At 59.7% G+C, this 20,167-nt stretch overlaps 1 protein-coding gene across 5 annotated transcripts in view; it reads left to right on the forward strand.

Annotated features, from left to right (window-relative positions):
* The window catches only part of ELFN1 (extracellular leucine rich repeat and fibronectin type III domain containing 1), a 64,508-nt gene extending 44,762 nt beyond the window's left edge, over nucleotides 1–19,746 (forward strand). For 3 of the 5 annotated variants that reach the window (XM_079120626.1, XM_079120628.1, XM_079120627.1), the window contains exon 3: nucleotides 16,076–19,746. In XM_079120626.1, coding sequence (XP_078976752.1) covers nucleotides 16,369–18,855 — 2,487 coding nt within the window. In that variant the 5' untranslated portion in view covers nucleotides 16,076–16,368 and the 3' untranslated portion in view covers nucleotides 18,856–19,746. The remainder of the gene's footprint in view (nucleotides 1–16,075) is intronic. The other 2 variants (XM_079120629.1, XM_079120630.1) reach the window with 1 other exon arrangement.
* The last annotated feature ends 421 nt before the right edge of the window (nucleotides 19,747–20,167 follow it).

Genomic DNA, 20,167 nt, shown 5'->3' on the forward strand with positions numbered 1-20,167 from the left:
CATCGCGGTGAGGAGTCTGCTGTCTCCAGGGCAGCGCTGGCTCCCACCAGGAGCTGGAGGACGGAGGGATTCAGCTACTTGCCTGAGGCTCTCGTCTGCTGGGCAGCAAGTTGGGTCTGTCCGTCCGCAGAGCCCAAGCTGCTGACCCTCCCTCCAGTGCCCCCAGATGGTACCAGGGGGCCAAGGGGACCCAGCTGCAGGGCCAGTGGCTCCGTCTCCCCCAGGCCCCTTGCCCTGAACTGTACCTGGGGAGGCACAGAGGAGTCACTCTGGAGGGGAATCGGGAGAACAGCCACGCAGTGGTTCTGCCTCAGCCTTGCTGTGTGGCTCAGGGAAAATCTCTTTCCCTCTCTGGGCCTAAGCCTGTGGGTGGGAGTCCTGAGTGGGCAGAGGCTGAGGCTGGGAGGTGTCCTGTAGGCGTACTGGAAGGCTGTTTCAAGGGCCCGGTGGAAGCTGCTGGCAGCCTTGTTTGCACATGGTGGATGCTTCCAGTTCTGTGTGGATGGTGAAGATGGAGCCAGCCCAGGCCCCAGAGGGCACCTGCCACCTGTCCTGACTCCAATTCTGACCCTCAGGGCCGCAGAGGCTAGGCCTGGCCAGCGTGCTCGGGCTAGGGGGCATGGGAGGGACGGGCTGCCCCGGGCCATCTGAGGCTGGTTGTGGTCCCTCCCTGCCTGAGACGCACAGGAGCCCTGGGAAGGGAGGAGGCCTGAGCTCCAGACCATGCGGCCCCAGCCCGGGATCCCGGGTGGTCCTGCCCTCTGTCCCCACCTTCCCTCTGCCCAGCGGGGCTCTGTGTCACACTGTCCAAGGCCTTCGGCTCTGGGACTCGCCACCCTGGGGCTGGCGAGTCCTGCCCTCTCTGGCTCCAAGGGTGGACTACCTCAGCCCAGCCGTGGGCGGGGTGGCCTTCTCCCCTCCAGGCAGGAGAGAACAGCACGGGAGAACTGGCCTCGATGGACACGGACCTCCCGGACTCAGACCCCAGAGCCGAGTCTTGGAAGCCTGGTGCCTGAGGGACTCCGACAGCTGTCCCGACTGAGGGGCCGGGTGTTCTTCCCTCTCCCCCCAGTGCTAAAGCGCCCCCTGTGGGTCCCGCTCTCCTGCATCCCTGCATGGACAGGGAGTGCCGTCCCACGCCGCAGCCCGATCCTCCTCAAAACGCTCCAACATGTGCTATAAAAGATTCAAGACGGCTCAAATATTTAAGGAATCCCTAATAAATATTTCACTAATTCTAAAATATTTAATATGACCAAAGGTATGAGGAATAATACCATGAATACCTGAACACTTGCCCCTCCCAGGGCAAAACTGATCCCTGTACAGCGGAGCTCCCTGGGCACCTGCTCAGATCCCCGCCCCTCCCTGCTTTTCTTCAATTTTTTTGGGGGGGCGGAGTACCTGGGAATGAACTCAGGGACACTCGACCACTGAGCCACATCCCCAGCCCCATTTTGTATTTTATTTAGAGACAAGGTCTCACTGAGTTGCTTAACATCTCGCTTTTGCTGAGGCTGGCTTTGAACCTTTGATCCTCCTGCCTCAGCCTCCTGAGCCGCAGGGATTACAGGTGTGGGCCACCAGGCCCGGCTTCTTCAATTTTATAATTGTAGTAAAATACATATAGCATAAACCTTACCATCTGAAATATTTTTCGGTGCAGATTTCAGTAGTGTTATGCCTGTTCTCATAGCTGGGGAAAATCTTGTTTTCATCTTGGTCCTCCTCCCTTTGTGATTATTACTCTCACACTTTTTTTACACTTGGAATAAATTTGTATGAGTTCCAACACAGTACACTGTTCACAAATCCAGGGGCTTTAAATTCGGGGACAGTATGGCAGGGGTTTGGGGTGGCCTACTTTGCAGCTGGATGGTTTGTTCTTTTTCACTGCTGTATAGTGAGCATATGCCCCATGGCACTTCAGTCCCTGGTCTTGGGGACATCGAGTGTCCTGATAAGCTAGGCTGCTGTGTACCTCCTCAGACACCTCTCGCAGCTCCTGCAGGGATATCCCAGGCTAGGATGGTGCTCAAGGGCTTGTACATCTTTACCTTTGCGAGATGTTGCTTGGCTGTTGTGTGCTGGGCTACACTCACCAGAAAACTCAGGGTCCACCCACAGCCTGGGGCTTCTGCACACACCCGTCCTGCACGCAAGCCCTCCACTCCCTCCCTTTCCTCATGGGCTGTCCTGTCCCCCATTGTGGGGGGATGTGCCATCCACCTGTGGGCCAGGGGACCTAATGTTATCCCCGGGACTCTCGGCCAGGCTGCTTGGGCTTGACCCGCAGGCCCTACAGCATGAGGGACTCCGGCTAATTAGCTAGCATTTCAGGGCCTCGTCTGTAACACAGGAACCACGGCCTCAGCGTCCAGGGTGATTGTCATGTCGATACCTGGGTAGACGCGAAGCTCTGGGGACAGCATCTGGGGCAGGCAGGTGCCATGCCAGCAGGGCTTCCGTCCTCTCCCCGAGGTCTGGGCCAAGCTGTGCCACGCAGGGCAGGTGCCCTCTCCCCAGCCCACACGCCGACCCCTCAGGTGGCCACGGTCACCACTGAACTTGCTGTCGTCCTTCTCCCCGCAGGTGACGGGGAGCTGACTCTGCTGACCCCCTGTGTGGGTGTGGCCTGCGTGGCTAGGGGTGGGTCTGAGCCACAGTCCAGCTGCGGGGAGCTTGGGGTTCTGACCCGCTGGGGCTCTCGAGTGACTGCAAACTGCCGCTCACCGTGGGGAGCTGCGAGGTCGCAGCCCCCAGACCCCCAGGGACCCCAGTCCCTGAACAGCTGGCACATGTGCAGGGCAGGCCAGAGCCTTGCTGGGGGCTGGGTCCCCCAGTGTGGCCGTCAGGAGGGTGGGTGGGTCCTGCACGGGTCTCCTCGGCCCTCGCCACTGCTTCCTCGGGAGGCCGAGGTCACAGGCCCAGATCCCCCCACCATGCCGCCAGCGCCTCCTCCCTGGGCCGTTATTCGGGCAGGGGCATCTCTGAGGGCTGCCTGGCTGGTCTTCCAGTGGCTCTTCCCCCGGAGAGCGGCTAGAGGGTGCTGCACCTTGGGACCTTCAGCAGCGGCCAAGGACTCTCCTAGGGGTGGCCGCGGGCTGTCTCCCAGCCCCTGATGGTGGCGGGGGGCTCCTTCCATCTCCTCGGACACTTGCTGACTCCACTTTCTTCCTGGGTTCCGCCCACCTGCAGGCCCAGCCTGGTCCGCCAGTCTGTTTCTGCCCACTGGGCTCCTGAGCCTGCTGGACTCCCCTGTCCACCTGTCGGCAGGGAGGGCCTGAGAGGCCGGAGGTCCAGGCTGCCCTGGCTTTCGACACTGGGCTGGCAGGGCAGGAGGAAGCAGGGCCTCTGCGGGCTCCCACTCGGCCGCCCCTCTACCCCACCCACCCAGCACCCCTTCCCTCCCCCACTCTCTACTGCCCCCCTCCGTCCCCTTGGCTGGAGCACCAGGCCCTGTGAGGGGTCCCCAGCCGCGGCCTCTTCCCCAAGGGGCGCCATGATACAAGGTGTGTGCTCTTCCAGATCAACCGTCCTGTGGCCTTTCCGCTGTGATTAGAGTCTGCTGTCATTGGAGTGAGGTTTTATAGAGCCCAAGAGCCGAGGGGGCGTCGCGGGCTGGCCTGGGCCTGCAGAGGCAGCTGCCCTGCCGCACCCCGGGACCCTCCACCTGGCTGCAACCCACGTCCTCCCCCGAGGAAACTGTACCCTGACCCGTGGGCCCCTGGCCAGTGGCACCTGCTAGACTTTGCTCATTCCTGCCTTTTCTCCCGTCCCCCAAGATACCCCCCAACAAGAACCTGGCGGCTTGCAGGGTGCACTGTGCAAATGCCCACTTTCCCGAGACCCCTGGGTGGACCTGCAGAGCAGCATCACCACTGCCGTTTCCCGGACAGGGAGAGCGAGACTGAGAAAGACTGAGCGCTCTGCAGGCACCAGGGCAGGGTGCAGGGTTGCCCCACTTACACCAGGTCCAGCAGGGTATTGGGGCACTCTGACTGGCCAGCCACAGAGAGCCCGTGTGTCCACAAGCACCTCGTGTCCAACTCGCCTGCTGCCATTAATGACTCTTGTCATTAATGAGGTCCTAGTTGTCAGAAAAATAAACTGAGGACCAAGTGCAGTGGCGCACGCCTGTAATCCCAACAGCTCGGGAGGCTGAGGCAGGAGGATCGAGGGTTCAAAGCCAGCCTCAGCAACTTAGGGAGGCCCTGAGCAACTCAGCGTGTCTCTAAATAAAATACAAAAGTGGGCTGGGGATGTGGCTTAGGGGTTGAGCACGCTGGGTTCCATCCCCAGTACTAAATAGAAGAAGAGGAGGAGGAAGAGGAAGAGGAAGAAAAGAAAAGCAAAGAAAAGAAAAAGAAAGAAGAAACTGAGGTTCAGAGTTCAGAAAGTTCCACAAAATCCCCAGCTGGTAGGCGGGGTCAGGAGGCCAGCAAGGGTCAAAGCCCTGTCTCAGGCTCCTGTCCTGCGAGGTGGGCATTGGACAGCTGTCCCTGACCCCAAACCCAGAGCCCTTGGTGCTCATGGGTCCTTCCTGTGATTCTCAGGCTAGAACTGCTTCAGACAGACTGGGAAAGGGACCGTGGGGAGAGCGGGGACCACCAGCTGCCCCTCTCACTTTGTGCTCAGCATCATCAACCTGTGGCACCCAGACCCGCCGTTCTGTGCTGGGCTTTGCAACACAGTCACGTGCTCAGGGCTTCTCTGGCATCTGCTCTGCTCAGTCCTGGGTCCTTCACTCCCAAGCCAGTGCTGAGGTCCGAGGCCTCTTTCTAGGTGATGCCGCACCTGGAGACCCTCCCTGGGGCTGCAGCATCTCATGTTGGAAAGCTGCTTCTGTCTTGGAGGCCGTGGTGGACACAGTCCTGCCTCAGCCAGGGCTGGTCAGGACAGTCTTAGGCCAGGGAGGCTGTGGAGACTGACCCAAGCTCTGATGGGGAGGGAAAGGAGGTAAGGTCTCTCTCTCTCTCTCTCTCTCTCTCTCTCTCTCTCTCTCTCTCTGGTACTGAGAATTGAACCCAAGGGCGCTTAACCACTGAGCCACATCCTCACATCTTCAGCCCTTTTTTATATTTTATTTAGAGACAGTATCTTGCTGAGTTGCTAACCACCTTGCTAAGTTGCTGAGGCTGGCTTTGAACTCATGATCCTCCTGCCTCAGCCTCCCAAGCCACTGGGATTACAGGTGTGTGCCACTGCACCCGGCAAAGGGCTCATTTTTTGATGAGCAATGGGACGTGAAGTTGAAGCCACCTTTCAGAGTCTGGATCTGCTGGACAGGCCTGCCTCCAGCCTTGCCACTGTCCCTGTGACTTATCTCAGGATGTATGTCCTGTGAGGCCTGAGGCAGGATCCTCTCCTCATTTTGCATTCTCTGGGCCCCGACGTCTATTGCAATGTCCGACAGTCCACACGCGGATGACCCAGAACACAGATTAGCAGGCCCTGGGTGGGGGCGTTCGGGACAGTCTCCAGGCCCATCCTCCATGGCCCTCAGCAGCCCCTACTGAGTGGCCCTGTTCTCCAGGGCTGCAGCTTGAAATCCCCGAGTAAGATGCCTTCTGAGCTACCAGGGTGTTCCCAGAGGAGATGGCACTACCTTCCCGTGAGCCAACCCTGAATCGTGAAACACAGAAGGCGTGAAGGACAAACTGGGTGACCTCCCACTGCAGAGGATGGCCATTCATGTACAGAGTGGCTCGGTGCTACCCATGTGGCTTTGGGGAGCTCACCATTGTGAATGGACCTCATGCCCCTGGAACTTGGGGGGTCCCCATCAGAAGCATCACTTGGATGAGCTGCTGACCACTGTCTGGAGGAGGAAGTGACCCTGGCCCCAAATCCCCAACTGCAAAGACATCCAGGAAATGAAACCCCACGGCAGTCTCACCTGTGAATATTGAATCAGAAGTCCTCAACAAGACACAAGCAAATCCAATTCCACAGAATATTAGAGCGATAATCTGCCATGATTATGTAGGATTTATACAAAGAATTCAAAGATGGCTTAATATTAGAGAAATTTATTAATATAATACATGGTAGCCGCAGGTCAGCTAGAATATCGCTTTGATAAATGACAAAGGTATTTGACAAAATCCCATGCCAAGTTCTGACTTCAAAGTGACTGCTAAAAATAGACTGAGAAAGGTACTTTTTTTTTTATCACATTAAAGAATCTGTCTCAGTTCAACAGTCAGTCTCATTCTAAATGATGAAATTTTTCAATGATACCCATTCAAAAACTTCTATTAAAAAAGCAGTGCCCTTCTCATTGTCCAGAAATGCAGGACAAAGCAATAAGACACGAAACGGAATTAAACGGCGTGTCTCTAGGAAAGAATTGCAATTATCTGCAGCCAGTATGATTTGAGGCCCTGGAGACCCGAGAGAACCAACAGAGAAAATAATTTAATACAAGAATTTAATATGAAGGTGCTGGGTTGGATATAAAACAAACATGATACAAATCAATAATTTTCATTTGTACTAAGAACAACTCGTCGGAACGCGTAATAAAATCAACAGTCCCCGCTCACAATGGCAACAATAAAAGAACAACAAGAAAAACCCCAAGGAATTTTCCGGAATAAATTTACAAGAAAAATTTAGGATCATTATGAAGAACTCTATGAAGTTCTCCTGAGAGACCAAAGACAAAGCAGGAAGAGAGCCGTGTGCCATGCTGGAATCTCGCCTGGAAACTATTGTGGAATTAATGTACGGGGTCAGCGCAATCCCATCAGCAACTGGGGGGCAGGTATGGAAAAGCAAGAGGAAAATTGACCTAAGGTTTCCTCAGAAAGAACATTCCAGCTGAAAGAGCACAGAAAGCAGGCCTAGGGTCTTTCCAGAGGGTCTTTCAAGCTGTTTATAGTCTCCGTGATGGAAATGGCCGAGAGGGGCCACCCCCGGGACAGTCGAGTGTCACTGCGGGTCACTGGCAGCTCATGAAGCCGTCTCCAGCACCCATGGCTCGCTCTGCGCCTGGGAAGGGAACACTGGACTCTTCCCGCTTACCACCAGACTCCGCCCGCCTACCCCGGGCCTCTGGTCTAGAAGACTCGAGATGGAGGGCGGATCCGATCATCGCAGTCCTCGCTGGTCCTAGTGGGGCTTTGTGGGCCCAGAGGGCAGCCCAGCCCACAGACCAGCACTCGGCAGAGATGGGTGGCAGGTGGGCGAGCTGGCATTCCCGAGACAGCATCTTTGAGAAAACACTAGAAACCCAGGTCAAGCACCTCTGTCCACACGGGCAGGCAAGGGACGCAGGGACCATTGGCAAGGCGTCGTGGTCTTTTATGACGTGTGGACTCTCCTGAGGGCACTGGGGAGCCAGGCGGGGAGGAGGGCGAGGTTGGAGCCTCACAAATCAACCAGCGGGAATTGATTATTCAATAGATGGTGTCAGGACAATTTGTCGCCTGCTTGGGGGAGGGGAGGAAGTCGATTTCAATCCTTCTTTACACCTGAGAAATATGTTCCAGGTGGATTGAACGTTAAGTGTGGGAATTCAAACCGAAAAGGCCCTAAGCAGCCCGAGGCAGGTGTCCGGTCTCAGGGCCGCTCCGAGCTACCCAGGCTGCCATCGATGGAAGGCTTGTCTCTGGCAGACTGCGCGGGTGAGGGTCCCGCGGCCCAGGGGCTGTCTTTCCTGCAGAAGCCTCGCTCTTGAGGGGCAGCTGAGGCCTCTCAGCTGGGGACAGGGTGAGAGGTCACTTTGGAATAAGGCCGTGTGACATGCGCTGTTGTTTTCACAGCTCAGGGGAACCCCGGCGGGGGGTCCTGGCAGATGAAGACCAGTCCTGGGTGCAGAGCTCCTGACGGGTGGTGTGGGGGGACCTGGTGTGGCACGTGAGAAGGCTGGTGGCTGAGGAGCCTCCTGGAGGGACGGGGCCTCTCAGTGCCAGTGCCCCTGCCCTTGGCTGTGGGAGTCATGGATACCGTCACAGCTGGATTTGCAGGAGCCCTGGAACCCCTGGAGGGGACCAAGCTCTCTGCAACCAACAGGTTTCAGTTGCCAAGGGACGGTGACGGAGGGTTCCTGCCTGGCCTGGTCCTCCCCATCCTCCCTGGGGCTCCGTCTGCAGCCAGCGTGAGGAGCTCATCCCAAGGCACCAATGTGTGCCCGCTCCATGGCGGGCGCCCCCAGGCCAGCCAGGGGGCAGTTTATCTCCCTTATTAATGCGACGTTTGAGCTGCTTGCTCATTCACACCCCCTGCTTGGAAGCCACACCCACGATCTTCAGCACAATTCACGGGGGCTGGAAGCGTGCCCCATTGAAGTCGCCAAGATGGTGGTGCGGGGCAGGACTGTGTGCGAGAGGCGGGCCAGGGGCTCACAAGTCGCTACACCTGTGTGCCTGGGCCTGGGGTGGGGGTTACAGACCTAGGGAGCTGGCCTCAGGGTCTCCAAGGGGCCCAGCCACCTCCTACAATGAGATCCTGCTATCCTGCCAGGCTGGGATCGGATCTCAGAACTGGGACAAAATCCTCGAGCTCAGGATCATCAGAAAGGGCTTCCCAGAATTCAGGGGCTCTTGGAGGTCAGGGTACTACTAGGGAGAGAATATCAGGTCTCCACCTTCGGTCTCAAACCAGCCATCCCTCAAAACAACTGAAGAGATTCAGGTCAGACTAAAGATAGAACTCCCGGCTGCCAAGGTTAGAAGGGTGTGGTGAGACAGTGCCAGGCATGCATTGGACACCTAGACCCGTGCCTGGGTTAAGTGATGTGCTCTCAACGGCAGGGAGTGGACCAGTGTTCCTGGAGAGGGTCACATGCCATCCCTCATCTCCAGGGGGGAGGGTGACACGCTGTCTCTCATCTCCAGGGGCCAGGCAGGCACCCTCCTCCCCGCAGCCCTGCCAGCGCCTGAGCGGGGAGCCATTGCAAAGTGATTTCTCCCTCCAACGGTGCCATACATCATGTTTTTTAATTTAAAAAGATGCCCGGTGGAAGCACAACGGACCATTAAATGTTTGGGTCCCTAATTAACTTGAGAGCAGCCTGGAGCTGCCCGACCTGGAGGGAGGAGGGAGGAGGGCTGGCGTGAGCCTTCCCAGAGCGGAGCCAGGGGTTTTGGGGTGCTCACACCGCAGCACGGGGCCCGTGGGGCCTGGGCTCAGGGCCCCCTCTGGGGACACGGCAGGGCGGGGATCTCTGGGCTGGGCTCTGTTGCTGGCCAGCTCCCCCGGCCTCTGTTTCCGTGCTTGCCTCTGGGGGTGGCCCGTGCCTGTCTCTAGGACAAAGGAGCGCTTAGGTGTCCAGCAGGCACTCGGAACACACAGGCTGTGTGCAGCCTTGTGTGCTTCTGCTCTCGGCAGGCTGGGCGGGTGAGGTCTGCAGAGGTCACGGGCCACCGAGGTTCTGGCCTCCTCCTCAGGCATCCGTGGAGATCTTCTCTGGTGACCCAAGTCTTACAGGAGAGTGCCTTGCGGGGAGTGGTTCCCTCAGCCTTTCCCCAGCCTGGCCTCCTGGAGGACAAGGTCAGGGCCGGCTGAGGTCCAGTGCATGCCAAATGCGACCCTGTGGCCAAGTCCTGGGAGCCAGGCCTGCTGATTCAGCGCTCCTGGATGCCAGGCAGGCCTGACCCACAGCCAACCCCCGGGGAGCAAGAAGGCTGGTCCTTGGAGGGTGTGAGGAAGCCCCTGGACTGCGGAGAGCCCTCCTGGGGCTTTCCCCGGGTAGGTACCTGGGACAGTGGCCATGCTGCTCCAGAGGCTGGCTCCATCTACCCACACTCCCTTCTTCCATGTCCCCAGACCAAGGGGCAGCTGGAAGAGCCAGAGATGAATGTCCATGGCGAACCCCTGCCCCAGGCAACTGCTGAAGCCTTACATAATTGGTCATGTACCCCGCCAAAATCCTGGCAAGGAGATGCCACAATTGTCTCCATTTGACAGTGGGCTCAGAGAGGGTGAATGAATTGTCCAAGGTCACACAGCCAGGGCACAGCAAAGCCAACATTCACGCCCTCGCCCGAGAAGGTCCCGTGCCTCTTGACAAAGAGGGAGTCAGGCTGGCCGCAGCTGCTCCTGGCTGACCTAGGTTGGTGCTGTCGTGCCCTGCAGCCTGAGGCCACAGCTGCCCCGACATGCCCATCACACCCCCGTGCGCTCTGCGGCAGAGCCCGGGGAGACCGTGCTGGCCAGAGCCACGCTGCAGAGGCGGGCAAGCATTAGCAGTAAACATGATCTATCGGCAAAACATTGGAACGGTGAAAAGTTATCGATCTATAACTTTCCGCCTATCTCCCCGCCTCCCCATGCCTGGCCCTCGGCCCACGTTTTCCCCGGAGGTGGAAAGGAAGTCCATCAGCAAATGCCCGGTCTAGCCCTGGCCCCAGCCCCAGCCCAGCGCCGGCCTCCCGTCTGGCTCAGCCATCGAGGAGAGGAACGATATTTTTAGACAGATGTGCTCCGTCCCAGCACGGCTGCCGCGATTATGCAAATCTGGTCATAAGAAGTTTAAAAGCCCGGAAACACCGTATTTCTTTATTTCATTAGCAGTGACAGGCCACAGAGTCAATGTGGCAGAGGGAACTTGGTGCTAGCCGTACACACTGTCCCCATCGTCCCCTGGGTGACAGAGGTGCTCTCCCATGGGTTGGTGAGTGGGGACCCGGGCGGCCAGGAGACGCGGGCTCGGGTCTTGGTGTCGGGTCGACCCCTGCGGACGCGCCTTTGCATGTGCAGAGGTCGTGGGGGCCAGGGGATGTCACAAGGGCACCGGACAGACCGGAAGTCCTGGACTTCTAGATACCTGGTTCAGTGATTCTGGGTGAGGACACTGGGGCCTGGGCACAGGGGTTGGGGAAGAGCCTGGCTCTGCTTCTCTGCTGTTGCCAGTTCTCCCTGCAGGGAGGCAGGGAGGGGAGCGTGTGCCCACCATGCAATGCATGTGGCCAGGGGGCATGAGTGGACCAGAGTTCAGGCTCCTCTCCTGCAGCCTGGCCCCAGTGCCCCTGCAGCCTGGCATCCCCTGGCATTGGCCACCACTACTCATGCCCTGCACACCCCGCAGTCCCTGGAGAGGGGCCTTCCTAAAGTGCGCCTGCCTGCCTCCTGCTACCCGCCTGGCACCCTCCTTGCCTGGGATGCCCTCACCCCTCTTCTCTGCTTACAGACTCCTCAGTTCCCAGCACCTCCTGCGATCCTGCCCGGCCTCCCCTGATGAGCCGGGCCTCTTTTTTCCTGCTGGTCTCCCCTACCCCGCCCGTGAGACTTTCAGGGAGCACGCTGTTCCTGGTTTTAGTTTAGTTTAGTTTTATTAATAGGGATTGAATCCAGGGGCACTTTAGCACCAAGCTACATCTCCAGCACTTTTTTTAAAAAATTATTTTATTTGTTCTAATTAGCTGCATATGACAGTAGATGCGTTCTTGCACTTGGATAGATCATACCTAAATGGAGTATAATTTCTCATTTTTCTGATTGTACACATTGTAGGATCCCATCAATCAGACAGTCATGTCTGTACGTGAGGTAATACTTTTTTTATTTTGAGACAGGGTCTCCCTAAGTTGCCGAAAGTCTTGCTAAGTTGGTGAGGCTGGCCTCGAACTTGTAATCCTCCTGCCTCGGCCTCCTGTGATGGGGATTGCAGGTGTGCACCACCACGCCCAGCAGTCCTACTGCTCCTAGTGTCTTGCCTGGCCACCCAGTTGCAGTGGAAGCCACCCAGTGTCCTAAGGGCACAGCCACGAGGCTGTCCTGCCATCTGGGCCCATCAGCAGGGCAGGTGCAGGCCGGCTGGCTTTGGCCCCACCTGCCCGGGGCATCATGGGGTGTCAAGTGTTTCCACAGCCCATGGCGGCCTGGCCCCGTGGCTGGCTGCCCCACTCTAGGTGCTAATGGTGTCTCCTGCCACCCACCCAGGCAGTAGTGCTTCAGGGAAGTCAAATGCATTTTCTTCCCAGGGTCTTTTGAATGTTCCCTCCCTGTGCAAGAGTTCGACTGGCCAGCCGTCCCCGGGGATGTGGCATCTTCTACCCTCTCCATCCAGAACAAGTGGCCCTGCCCCTCGGCTCCCAGCTCCAGCTGGAACAGCCATGGTGACGGGGGTGGGGGTTCCACTTCCCAGGACTAGCTGGACAGAGCTGCTCACTCAGTCCCCTGGAGTGCCCCTCTCTCTGCAGGGGCCAGCGACAGTCCCCACCCCAGACCCGTCCCCCGTGCTGAGTCTGACCTCCAAAACCTGACTGGGGTCAGAGGTCAGCACACCCTTTGCAGAATTGAGAGTGTCAACATGGCAATCACAAGGAACAAGGCCACCTGGGGACCACAGGGGAGGGACCTGAGGACAACTGGGCTCCAAGGACAGCCAGAGGTCCAGGTGAGGAACCAGCAGTGGGGACAGGAGACAGTGGCCGATTCGAAGCATGGAGCAGAGGTGCCTTAGCAGGGAGCAGGCGGGCACCTGGGCCAAGTGCTGCTGAAGGGTAGGCAAGATAAAAATAGGAGCATGCCCTTTGAACACGGCAGGAGGAAGTCGCCAGCAACCTTGATGGGAGCTGGCTCCAGAACTGCCGGGGGCGGGGTGGACGCTGGACGCTGGGCAGGAAGGGCTGAGCAAAGCTGAAGTGAGGAGACAGGACCGAAACTGCTGGCCACTCTTTCGGGAAGATTTGCTATTAAAGAGAATGGGAGGGGCAGGGTGGAGGTCGCTCAAGTCCACTCACTTGATTTTTCTGACAGAAGGTTCTAGAACTATGTGGTCCAACACCACAGCCACTGACCACGTTTCTGGTGCTTGTAGCCACGTGACCAGTGGTGGCTCAGCTGGACAGCACACACAGAGCCTCTGCACGTGGCTGTGGAATGCCTGCCCTGGGTCAGGGAGCCACGGAGGGGAGAGGGCCTCACAGGGACCAAGGTGGCGCCCTCCCCTCCGTGTCCCTTGAGGCCTGAGGCATGGAGGAGACGGTGCAGCAGGTGGAGGGAAAGGACCACTCACCCCTCCAAGAGCACAGTCCACAGCCCAGGTCCAGCCAGGCCCAGTGCGCCACCATGGCAACCTGAGCCCAGGGTGGAGGGACAGTGGTCAGTGAGGGGTGCCCAGGGTGGGGAGGGGTCAGGAGAATGAGGGAATCTCAGAATCCGTGAGCGAGGGAGCCCAGCTGCAGTGTCCCTTCAGAACCCGCCCAGGTTCTGGCCTGTCCCCGCAGCAGCTGTTCCTCGTTCACGTGAGGCCATGGCTTCCGCCCTCAGGGACCCCCAGACCCCTGTGGGGGGCACTCTTTCCTGTGGCTCCTGGGTGGAGACGTCAGGCCTGTGAGGCGGCTGCTCAGCCAGCCCCCCATCTCCAGTCCCTGACAGGGGAGGCTCTGGCTGATTCACGGTCCTGACCTTGGACAGGTCCTTCTTCTGCAGCCTCAGTTTCCCCATCTGCAAAGCGAGGTGTGGAAGGAGAACTTTGGGGTTCCTCCAAGGCTGAGGTTGTAGGGCCACAGAGGGACAAAGGCCAAGCCTCCTGAGGGAGGAGTGGGTTCGTGCCTCCTTGCGCCAGGGTTGCCCGCCACACTGGGGGACAGCCACCAGATTCGTGCCCTAGTCTAGCACATCCCTGCACCTGGGCAGTTTGGTGAAGAAGCCAGGTGGGAAGAGGTGCAAAAGCTGGCAAAAGCCAGGTGTGGTGGGTGGCGCACGCCTGTAATCCCAGTGACTCCGGAGGCCAGGGCAGGAGGATCTCAAGTTCAAAGCCAGCCTCAGCACTTAACAAGGCCCTAAGCAACTTAGCGAGACCCTGTCTGAAAATTTAAAAAAAAAAAAAAAAAAAAAATTAAATCTGGGGGTGACGCAGGAGAGGCTGGGGATGTGGGGATGTAGTTAAGCCTCCAGGACCCCCAAAACAAAAACAATCTGGCAAAAGCTGGGATCCCAGCCTTGCCTCCCCCCTCGCACAGGCCAGCCCAGCCTGATGGAGGAGGCTGCAGAGCAGGAGGGAGGAGAGTCTCTCTGTGGCCTGAATGGACGCCACTGGGGGAGGGGGGGGCGAGGCGGGCAGGAAGTTGAGTCCCCACAGGAGCCACCGCAACTCCTGGGACTTGTTCCCACACATGCGCAGGTGTGTAGGTGAAGTGTGTTTGTGGACCCCTGTGCAGGAGGCACCCTGTGCAAACATGCAGCCGACACACATGTGCAGGCCCCGGGCGTGAGCCGCAGTGCCGGGCCCGGCCCTCGGGCGACGCGAGGCCCCTGTGATAGGGCTCTTTAGACCCTGTAATCCTCCTTAGCTTGACTTTGGGTTATTTTGAGCAAGAGATTAAGGTGATTACGATCGCGCTGCTGGGGCGCCACCCTTCCTAGTTGGGCCTGCGGAGACTCTGAGCACCCCCTTCTGGAAGCCTGGGGACAGGCTTGTGCTTGCCCAGCCCCCACCCTGAGCCCTCTACCTCTCCTGGGCTCCAGCCCTCGGGAGACCCAGGCAACACAGACCACAGGTTGGCACAGGTTCTGGGACATCACGGGTGGACGTTCTGGTGGGGAGGGAGGGGGTGCCCTCGGGGGCACAGATCACAGGTGCCCAGAGCTGTGCAATGCTGGGGACGATAGTGGTGACAGAGAGGAGCCCTCAGCCCTTCCTGGACGTCACTGAGTTCTCCTGTGATGGGGTTTTACATCACCAGCTGTGTCGTGCTGCCTTCCCTGGCAGGCTCCCTGGCTTGGGGAGCCAGACCCAAGCAGGCCCCATCCTGCTGAGCCATTCCTGACCCCAGGAGCAGCTCCTCGTCCGGCCAGTAACCCTCTGCAGCCCCCAGCCCCTCTGATCTCTCCCCATCTTTAGATCAGAAATAGCCTCTTCCCAGGAGCCAGATCAAAAATTGTTCTTTATGAAGTTTCCAAAGAGGGGAAAATCCATTTCACATCATTATATTTTTTTCTCCTAATTTGAACCGCCTCAGTGCGGACTAGTTGCAGACGTCAATATCGGTGAAATACACTCGGCTGGCTGCCCGCCAGGCCAGAGAACAGTGACAGAGGCCGGCTGTAAATCCAAATATTAACAAGCAAACACAAACCCATTTCTCCCTCCTGCGGGGAAAACATGAGGGGGCAGAGAGGCGCGTCCTGCTGGGTGGGCGGCAGGGTCCCTGTCTGTGCTGGGCGGGTCGGGCCACACCTCGGGGACTCTCAGCCCTGCCCGGCTCCCTGTGGGGCTCCCCACAGCCTGGGGCCTGGTTCACCCTCAGCTGCGGCAGGCACTGGGTAAGGGAGGAGGCTCCCGAGCTGGTGGGCTGGAGGCCCAGCCACAGGGTGGGGATGGAGGGAGACAGCTTGGGTCCGGGGACTGCAGAGTCGTCCTTCCCAAGCCTGGGAGGCCTGCAGAATGCTGGGACTTCTTGGCAGAGTGGGCTTCCCTTCCTTCTAGAACTCGTGGCCAGACTCCACCAATGCAGGGTGGGGACAGGGCATGGGTGTAGGGTGGTGGCCTCAGAGAGCTTCCAGCTTGTTCCTCCTGAGGCTCAGATCAAGCCCAGGTAGTCCTGGGCCACGGATGGGCCAGCCCTCTCCGCCTGCCTCTGAAGGGGCTTGAGAGGGGCCAGATCCCGAAAGGCTTCTCTGTCTCAGGTCCAGGGCTCAGGGCTCCTGCAGACAGCTCGCAGGGTGCCGTGGCTGGGCCTTCCCGAGCAGAAGCGTCATCCTTGCTCCCAGGTGGAGGACACAGCTCAGCAGTGTCATTCAGATACGTCTCTGTCTCCACGGGAGCAGCCTTGTCACCTGTTGGCCAAGTGACTCTGGACCCCATCTCTGGGCCTCAGTTTCCCCATCTGCCCAGGGTTACGTGTGGTGTGGAGGGAGTAGGGTGGGTCTCGATTCCCAGCAGCCACAATACCTTGGAGCCCAGCCACACAGGTGGTGTCACCTCTGCCGATGAGGAAGCTGAGGCAGAGGCCGGAGGAGCCGAGTGTCCCTCCGGCGTCCTGGTCTCCCCCAAGCTCTGGGGAAGCTTCTAGCCTGTTTTACAGCAGAGGCTCAGGAGGTCGGGAGCCAGGCCCCAGCCACACTCCTGCAGGGAACCCTGGAGGAGGCCTCCGTGACCTTCTTTCTTTTTTGTCTTCAGCAGGGACTTCTACGGAACAGAGGCACCAGGTGGAGCTGCCAGGACCCACAGACCCATGGGGAAGGAGGCTGTGGCCACCACAAACTGGGGGCAGAAGACGAGGGGCGGCGGGCCGTGACGGAGGTGTCCCCCCACCCCAGAACTTGCGCCGTGCGGCCATGCGGCTTGGGACAGGACACGGCTGAGAGTGCAGGCAGCTCCCCGTCCCGCCCCCTCTCCCTCTGGGAGCTGCCACCCAGCCCCCCACCCAGTCCCCTTGGGTAGGCTGAGCAGGGTCTCCCGCAAGGGTCCCGATGGCTGGGCGCGGGTGGGGTGTGCTGTGGGTGTGCGTGGCGGCTGCCACCCTGCTGCACGCAGGAGGGCTGGCCCATGGCGACTGCTGGCTGATCGAGGGGGACAAGGGGTTCGTGTGGCTGGCCATCTGCAGCCAGAACCAGCCTCCCTACGAGGCCATCCCGCAGCAGATCAACAACACCATTGTGGACCTGCGGCTCAACGAGAACCGCATCCGCAGCGTGCAGTATGCCTCGCTGAGCCGCTTCGGCAACCTCACGTACCTCAACCTCACCAAGAACGAGATCGGCTACATAGAGGACGGCGCTTTCTCGGGCCAGTTCAACCTGCAGGTGCTGCAGCTGGGCTACAACCGGCTGCGCAACCTCACAGAGGGCATGCTGCGCGGCCTGAGCAAGCTGGAGTACCTGTACCTGCAGGCCAACCTCATCGAGGTGGTCATGGCCAGCGCCTTCTGGGAGTGTCCCAACATCGTCAACATCGACCTGTCCATGAACCGCATCCAGCAGCTCAGCAGCGGCACCTTCGCGGGCCTGGCCAAGCTGTCGGTGTGCGAGCTGTACAGCAACCCCTTCTACTGCTCCTGCGAGCTGCTGGGCTTCCTGCGCTGGCTGGCAGCCTTCACCAACGCCACGCAGACCTATGACCGCATGCAGTGCGAGTCGCCGCCCGTCTACTCCGGCTACTACCTGCTGGGCCAGGGCCGCCAGGGCCAGCGCAGCATCCTCAGCAAGCTCCAGTCCGTCTGCACCGAGGACTCCTATGGGTCCGTGGCCGAGGCGGCCGGGCCCCGCCTGGTGCCAGGTCGCTCCCAGCCTGGGCGCTCGCCACCGCCGCCGCCGCCACCCGAGCCCAGCGATGTGCCCTGTGCCTACGACGAATGCTTCTCGGGTGACGGCACCACCCCCCTGGTGGCCACTCTGGCCACCCAGGCCGAGGCCCGTCCCCTCATTAAGGTCAAGCAGCTGACCCAGAACTCAGCCACCATCACCGTCCAGCTACCCAGCCCTTTCAACCGCATGTACACGCTGGAGCAGTACAACAACAGCAAGCCCTCCACTGTGTCCAAGCTGACCCAGGCCCAGGAGGAGATCCGCCTGACCAACCTGTACACGCTCACCAACTACACCTACTGCGTGGTGTCCACCAGCTCCGGGACCCAGCACAACCACACATGCCTCACCATCTGCCTGCCCAAGCCGCCCAGTCCGCCTGGGCCTGTGCCCAGCCCCTCCACGGCCACCCACTACATCATGACCATCCTGGGCTGCCTCTTCGGCATGGTGCTGGTGCTGGGCGCCGTGTACTACTGCCTGCGCCGGCGGAGGCGCCAGGAGGAAAAGCACAAGCAGGCGGCTGCGGCGGCCGCGGCTGGCAGCCTGAAGAAGACCATCATTGAGCTCAAGTATGGGCCGGAGATGGAGGCGCCCGGCCTGGCCCCACTGTCCCAAGGCCCGCTGCTGGGCCCCGAGGCCGTGACCCGCATCCCCTACCTGCCCTCGGCCACCGGCGAGGTGGAGCAGTACAAGCTGGTGGACAGCGGAGAGACGCCCAAGGCCAGCAAGGGCAACTACATCGAGGTGCGCACCGGGGAGCCGCCCGAGCGCAGGGACTGCGAGCTGGGCCGCCCGGGCCCCGACAGCCAGAGCTCAGTGGCCGAGATCTCCACCATCGCCAAGGAGGTGGACAAAGTCAACCAGATCATCAACAACTGCATCGATGCACTCAAGTCCGAGTCCACCGCCTTCCAGGGCGTCAAGTCCGGGGCCGTGTCCACAGCCGAGCCGCAGCTGGTGCTGCTGTCCGAGCCGCTGGCCGGCAAGCACAGCTTCCTGTCGCCCGTGTACAAGGACGCCTTCAGCCACAGCCTGCAGCGGCACCACAGCGTGGAGGCAGCGCCGGGGCCCCCGCGGGCCAGCACCTCGTCGAGCGGCGGCTCCACACGCAGCCCCCGCGCCTTCCGCGCCGAGGCCGCGGCTGTGCACAAGGCCGCCGCCGAGGCCAAGTACATAGAGAAGAGCTCACCAGCAGCCGACACCATCCTCACTGTGACGCCCGCGGCCGCTGCGCTGCGGGCTGAGGCCGAGAAGGGCCGCCAGTACGGCGAGCACCGGCACTCCTACCCCGGCTCCCACCCCGCCGAGCCACCCGCGCCGCCCCCGCCCCCACCAGCCCACGAGGGCCTGGGTGGACGCAAGGCGTCCATCCTGGAGCCCCTGACGCGGCCGCGGCCTCGTGACCTGGCCTACTCGCAGCTGTCCCCGCAGTACCACAACCTGAGCTACTCCTCCAGCCCCGAGTACACCTGCAGGGCCACCCAGAGCATCTGGGAGCGCTTCAGACTGAGCCGCCGGCGGCACAAGGACGAGGAGGAGTTCATGGCAGCCGGCCACGCCCTGCGCAAGAAGGTCCAGTTCGCCAAAGACGAGGATCTGCATGACATCCTGGACTACTGGAAGGGCGTGTCCGCCCAGCACAAGTCCTGAGCCCTCGGTCGGGCACCCCGTGCCTCGCCAGCCCACCCCGAAACTCGTGATGCCCACTGGACCAAAAAGGATACAAGATCCACCGCAGCTATTTGTAACTCAGAGACTCTCACCAGGAACCCGACGCACGCGCACAACACAGGAAGGTCACTGTCAGAGCGGGGCCCTGCGGGCAGTGGGGAGGGGCCGTCAACCAGGACAAGCACCTGTCCTGAGGCATAGCACCTGCGCAGAGGTGTGCTCGCCACAGACCGAGGGAGCCAGCGTGCACACACACGCGCACACACATGCACATACACGTACACACATGCACACACATGCACACACACACATGCACACCAGGGACTTTGGAAAACTGTGTCTTAGGGGTGGGGGTGGGGGACTTTTTTTTCATTATCTTTCCTCTTGATTCTTCTCTGCCTTTTTCCTTTTCCTCTCTTTCTCTTTATTTTCTTCCTTTTTTTAAAAAATAATAAAAGTGAAATTCTTTACAAAAATATAACCCCTATCGTGGGGGGCATGGCCAACATGGTCACCTCACACCCCCACCCCCACAGGACCTCCCAGTCTGTGGTCTTCTGTGGACTCTGTCCAGTCCATCTCTTCGTTGCCACCTCCGGAGGCCACCACAGAGGGACGGAGCAGATGCAGGTGGAGCAGCCTCCAGGACCGTCCTGACGCTGCGGACTTGGTGGGGAGGTGGAGGCTGTGCCTGCAGACGGGCTGGGGTGGTGGGGGGCTGGACTGGGCAGCACTGTGCACCCCCAGCCCGGTCCCTGGTGAACACTCTAGTCGTTCCATTGTACAGAAAAAATATTTCTATATTTGCAATGTTTGCTGTAAAATGAGAAAGAACAACAACAACAAAAGACTATGTCTACTAAAAAAATATCTGCAAAGGAAAAAACCCAAATACCTGTTTGTGCTGGGTTTTTACTTGGGTTTTGGGGGAAGATTGGGAGTTTCTTTGATGTCCAGTTGGGGCTGGCCTTGGGGTGGAGCGGCAGCCGGAGTGGGTGACCACAGGGAGGGGCTGCATGCGGGAGCCCTGGGGAGCTGGGCGGCCCACCCTTGGTGGAGCAGGGTCCAGCAGCTTTGGGGGCAAGAGCCAGTGTGGACTGCAGGAAGCAGCCGAGTGTCAGAGGTGGCGGTGGGGGTGAGCAGGCCAGCCCTGGGCATGCAAGGCTTCCCAGGCACCTAGGCTTCTCCAGGGCCCCATGGGTCTGGCTGTGCACACACAGGAGGGGGAGGGTAGGCGGGGCTGGGTTTGCACGAGTGAGTGTGAGCGTGCCACAGATGGGGATGTGTCCGC

This window comes from Sciurus vulgaris (assembly GCF_902686455.1).
Source record: "Sciurus vulgaris genome assembly, chromosome: 18".
NCBI lineage: Eukaryota > Metazoa > Chordata > Mammalia > Rodentia > Sciuridae > Sciurus > Sciurus vulgaris.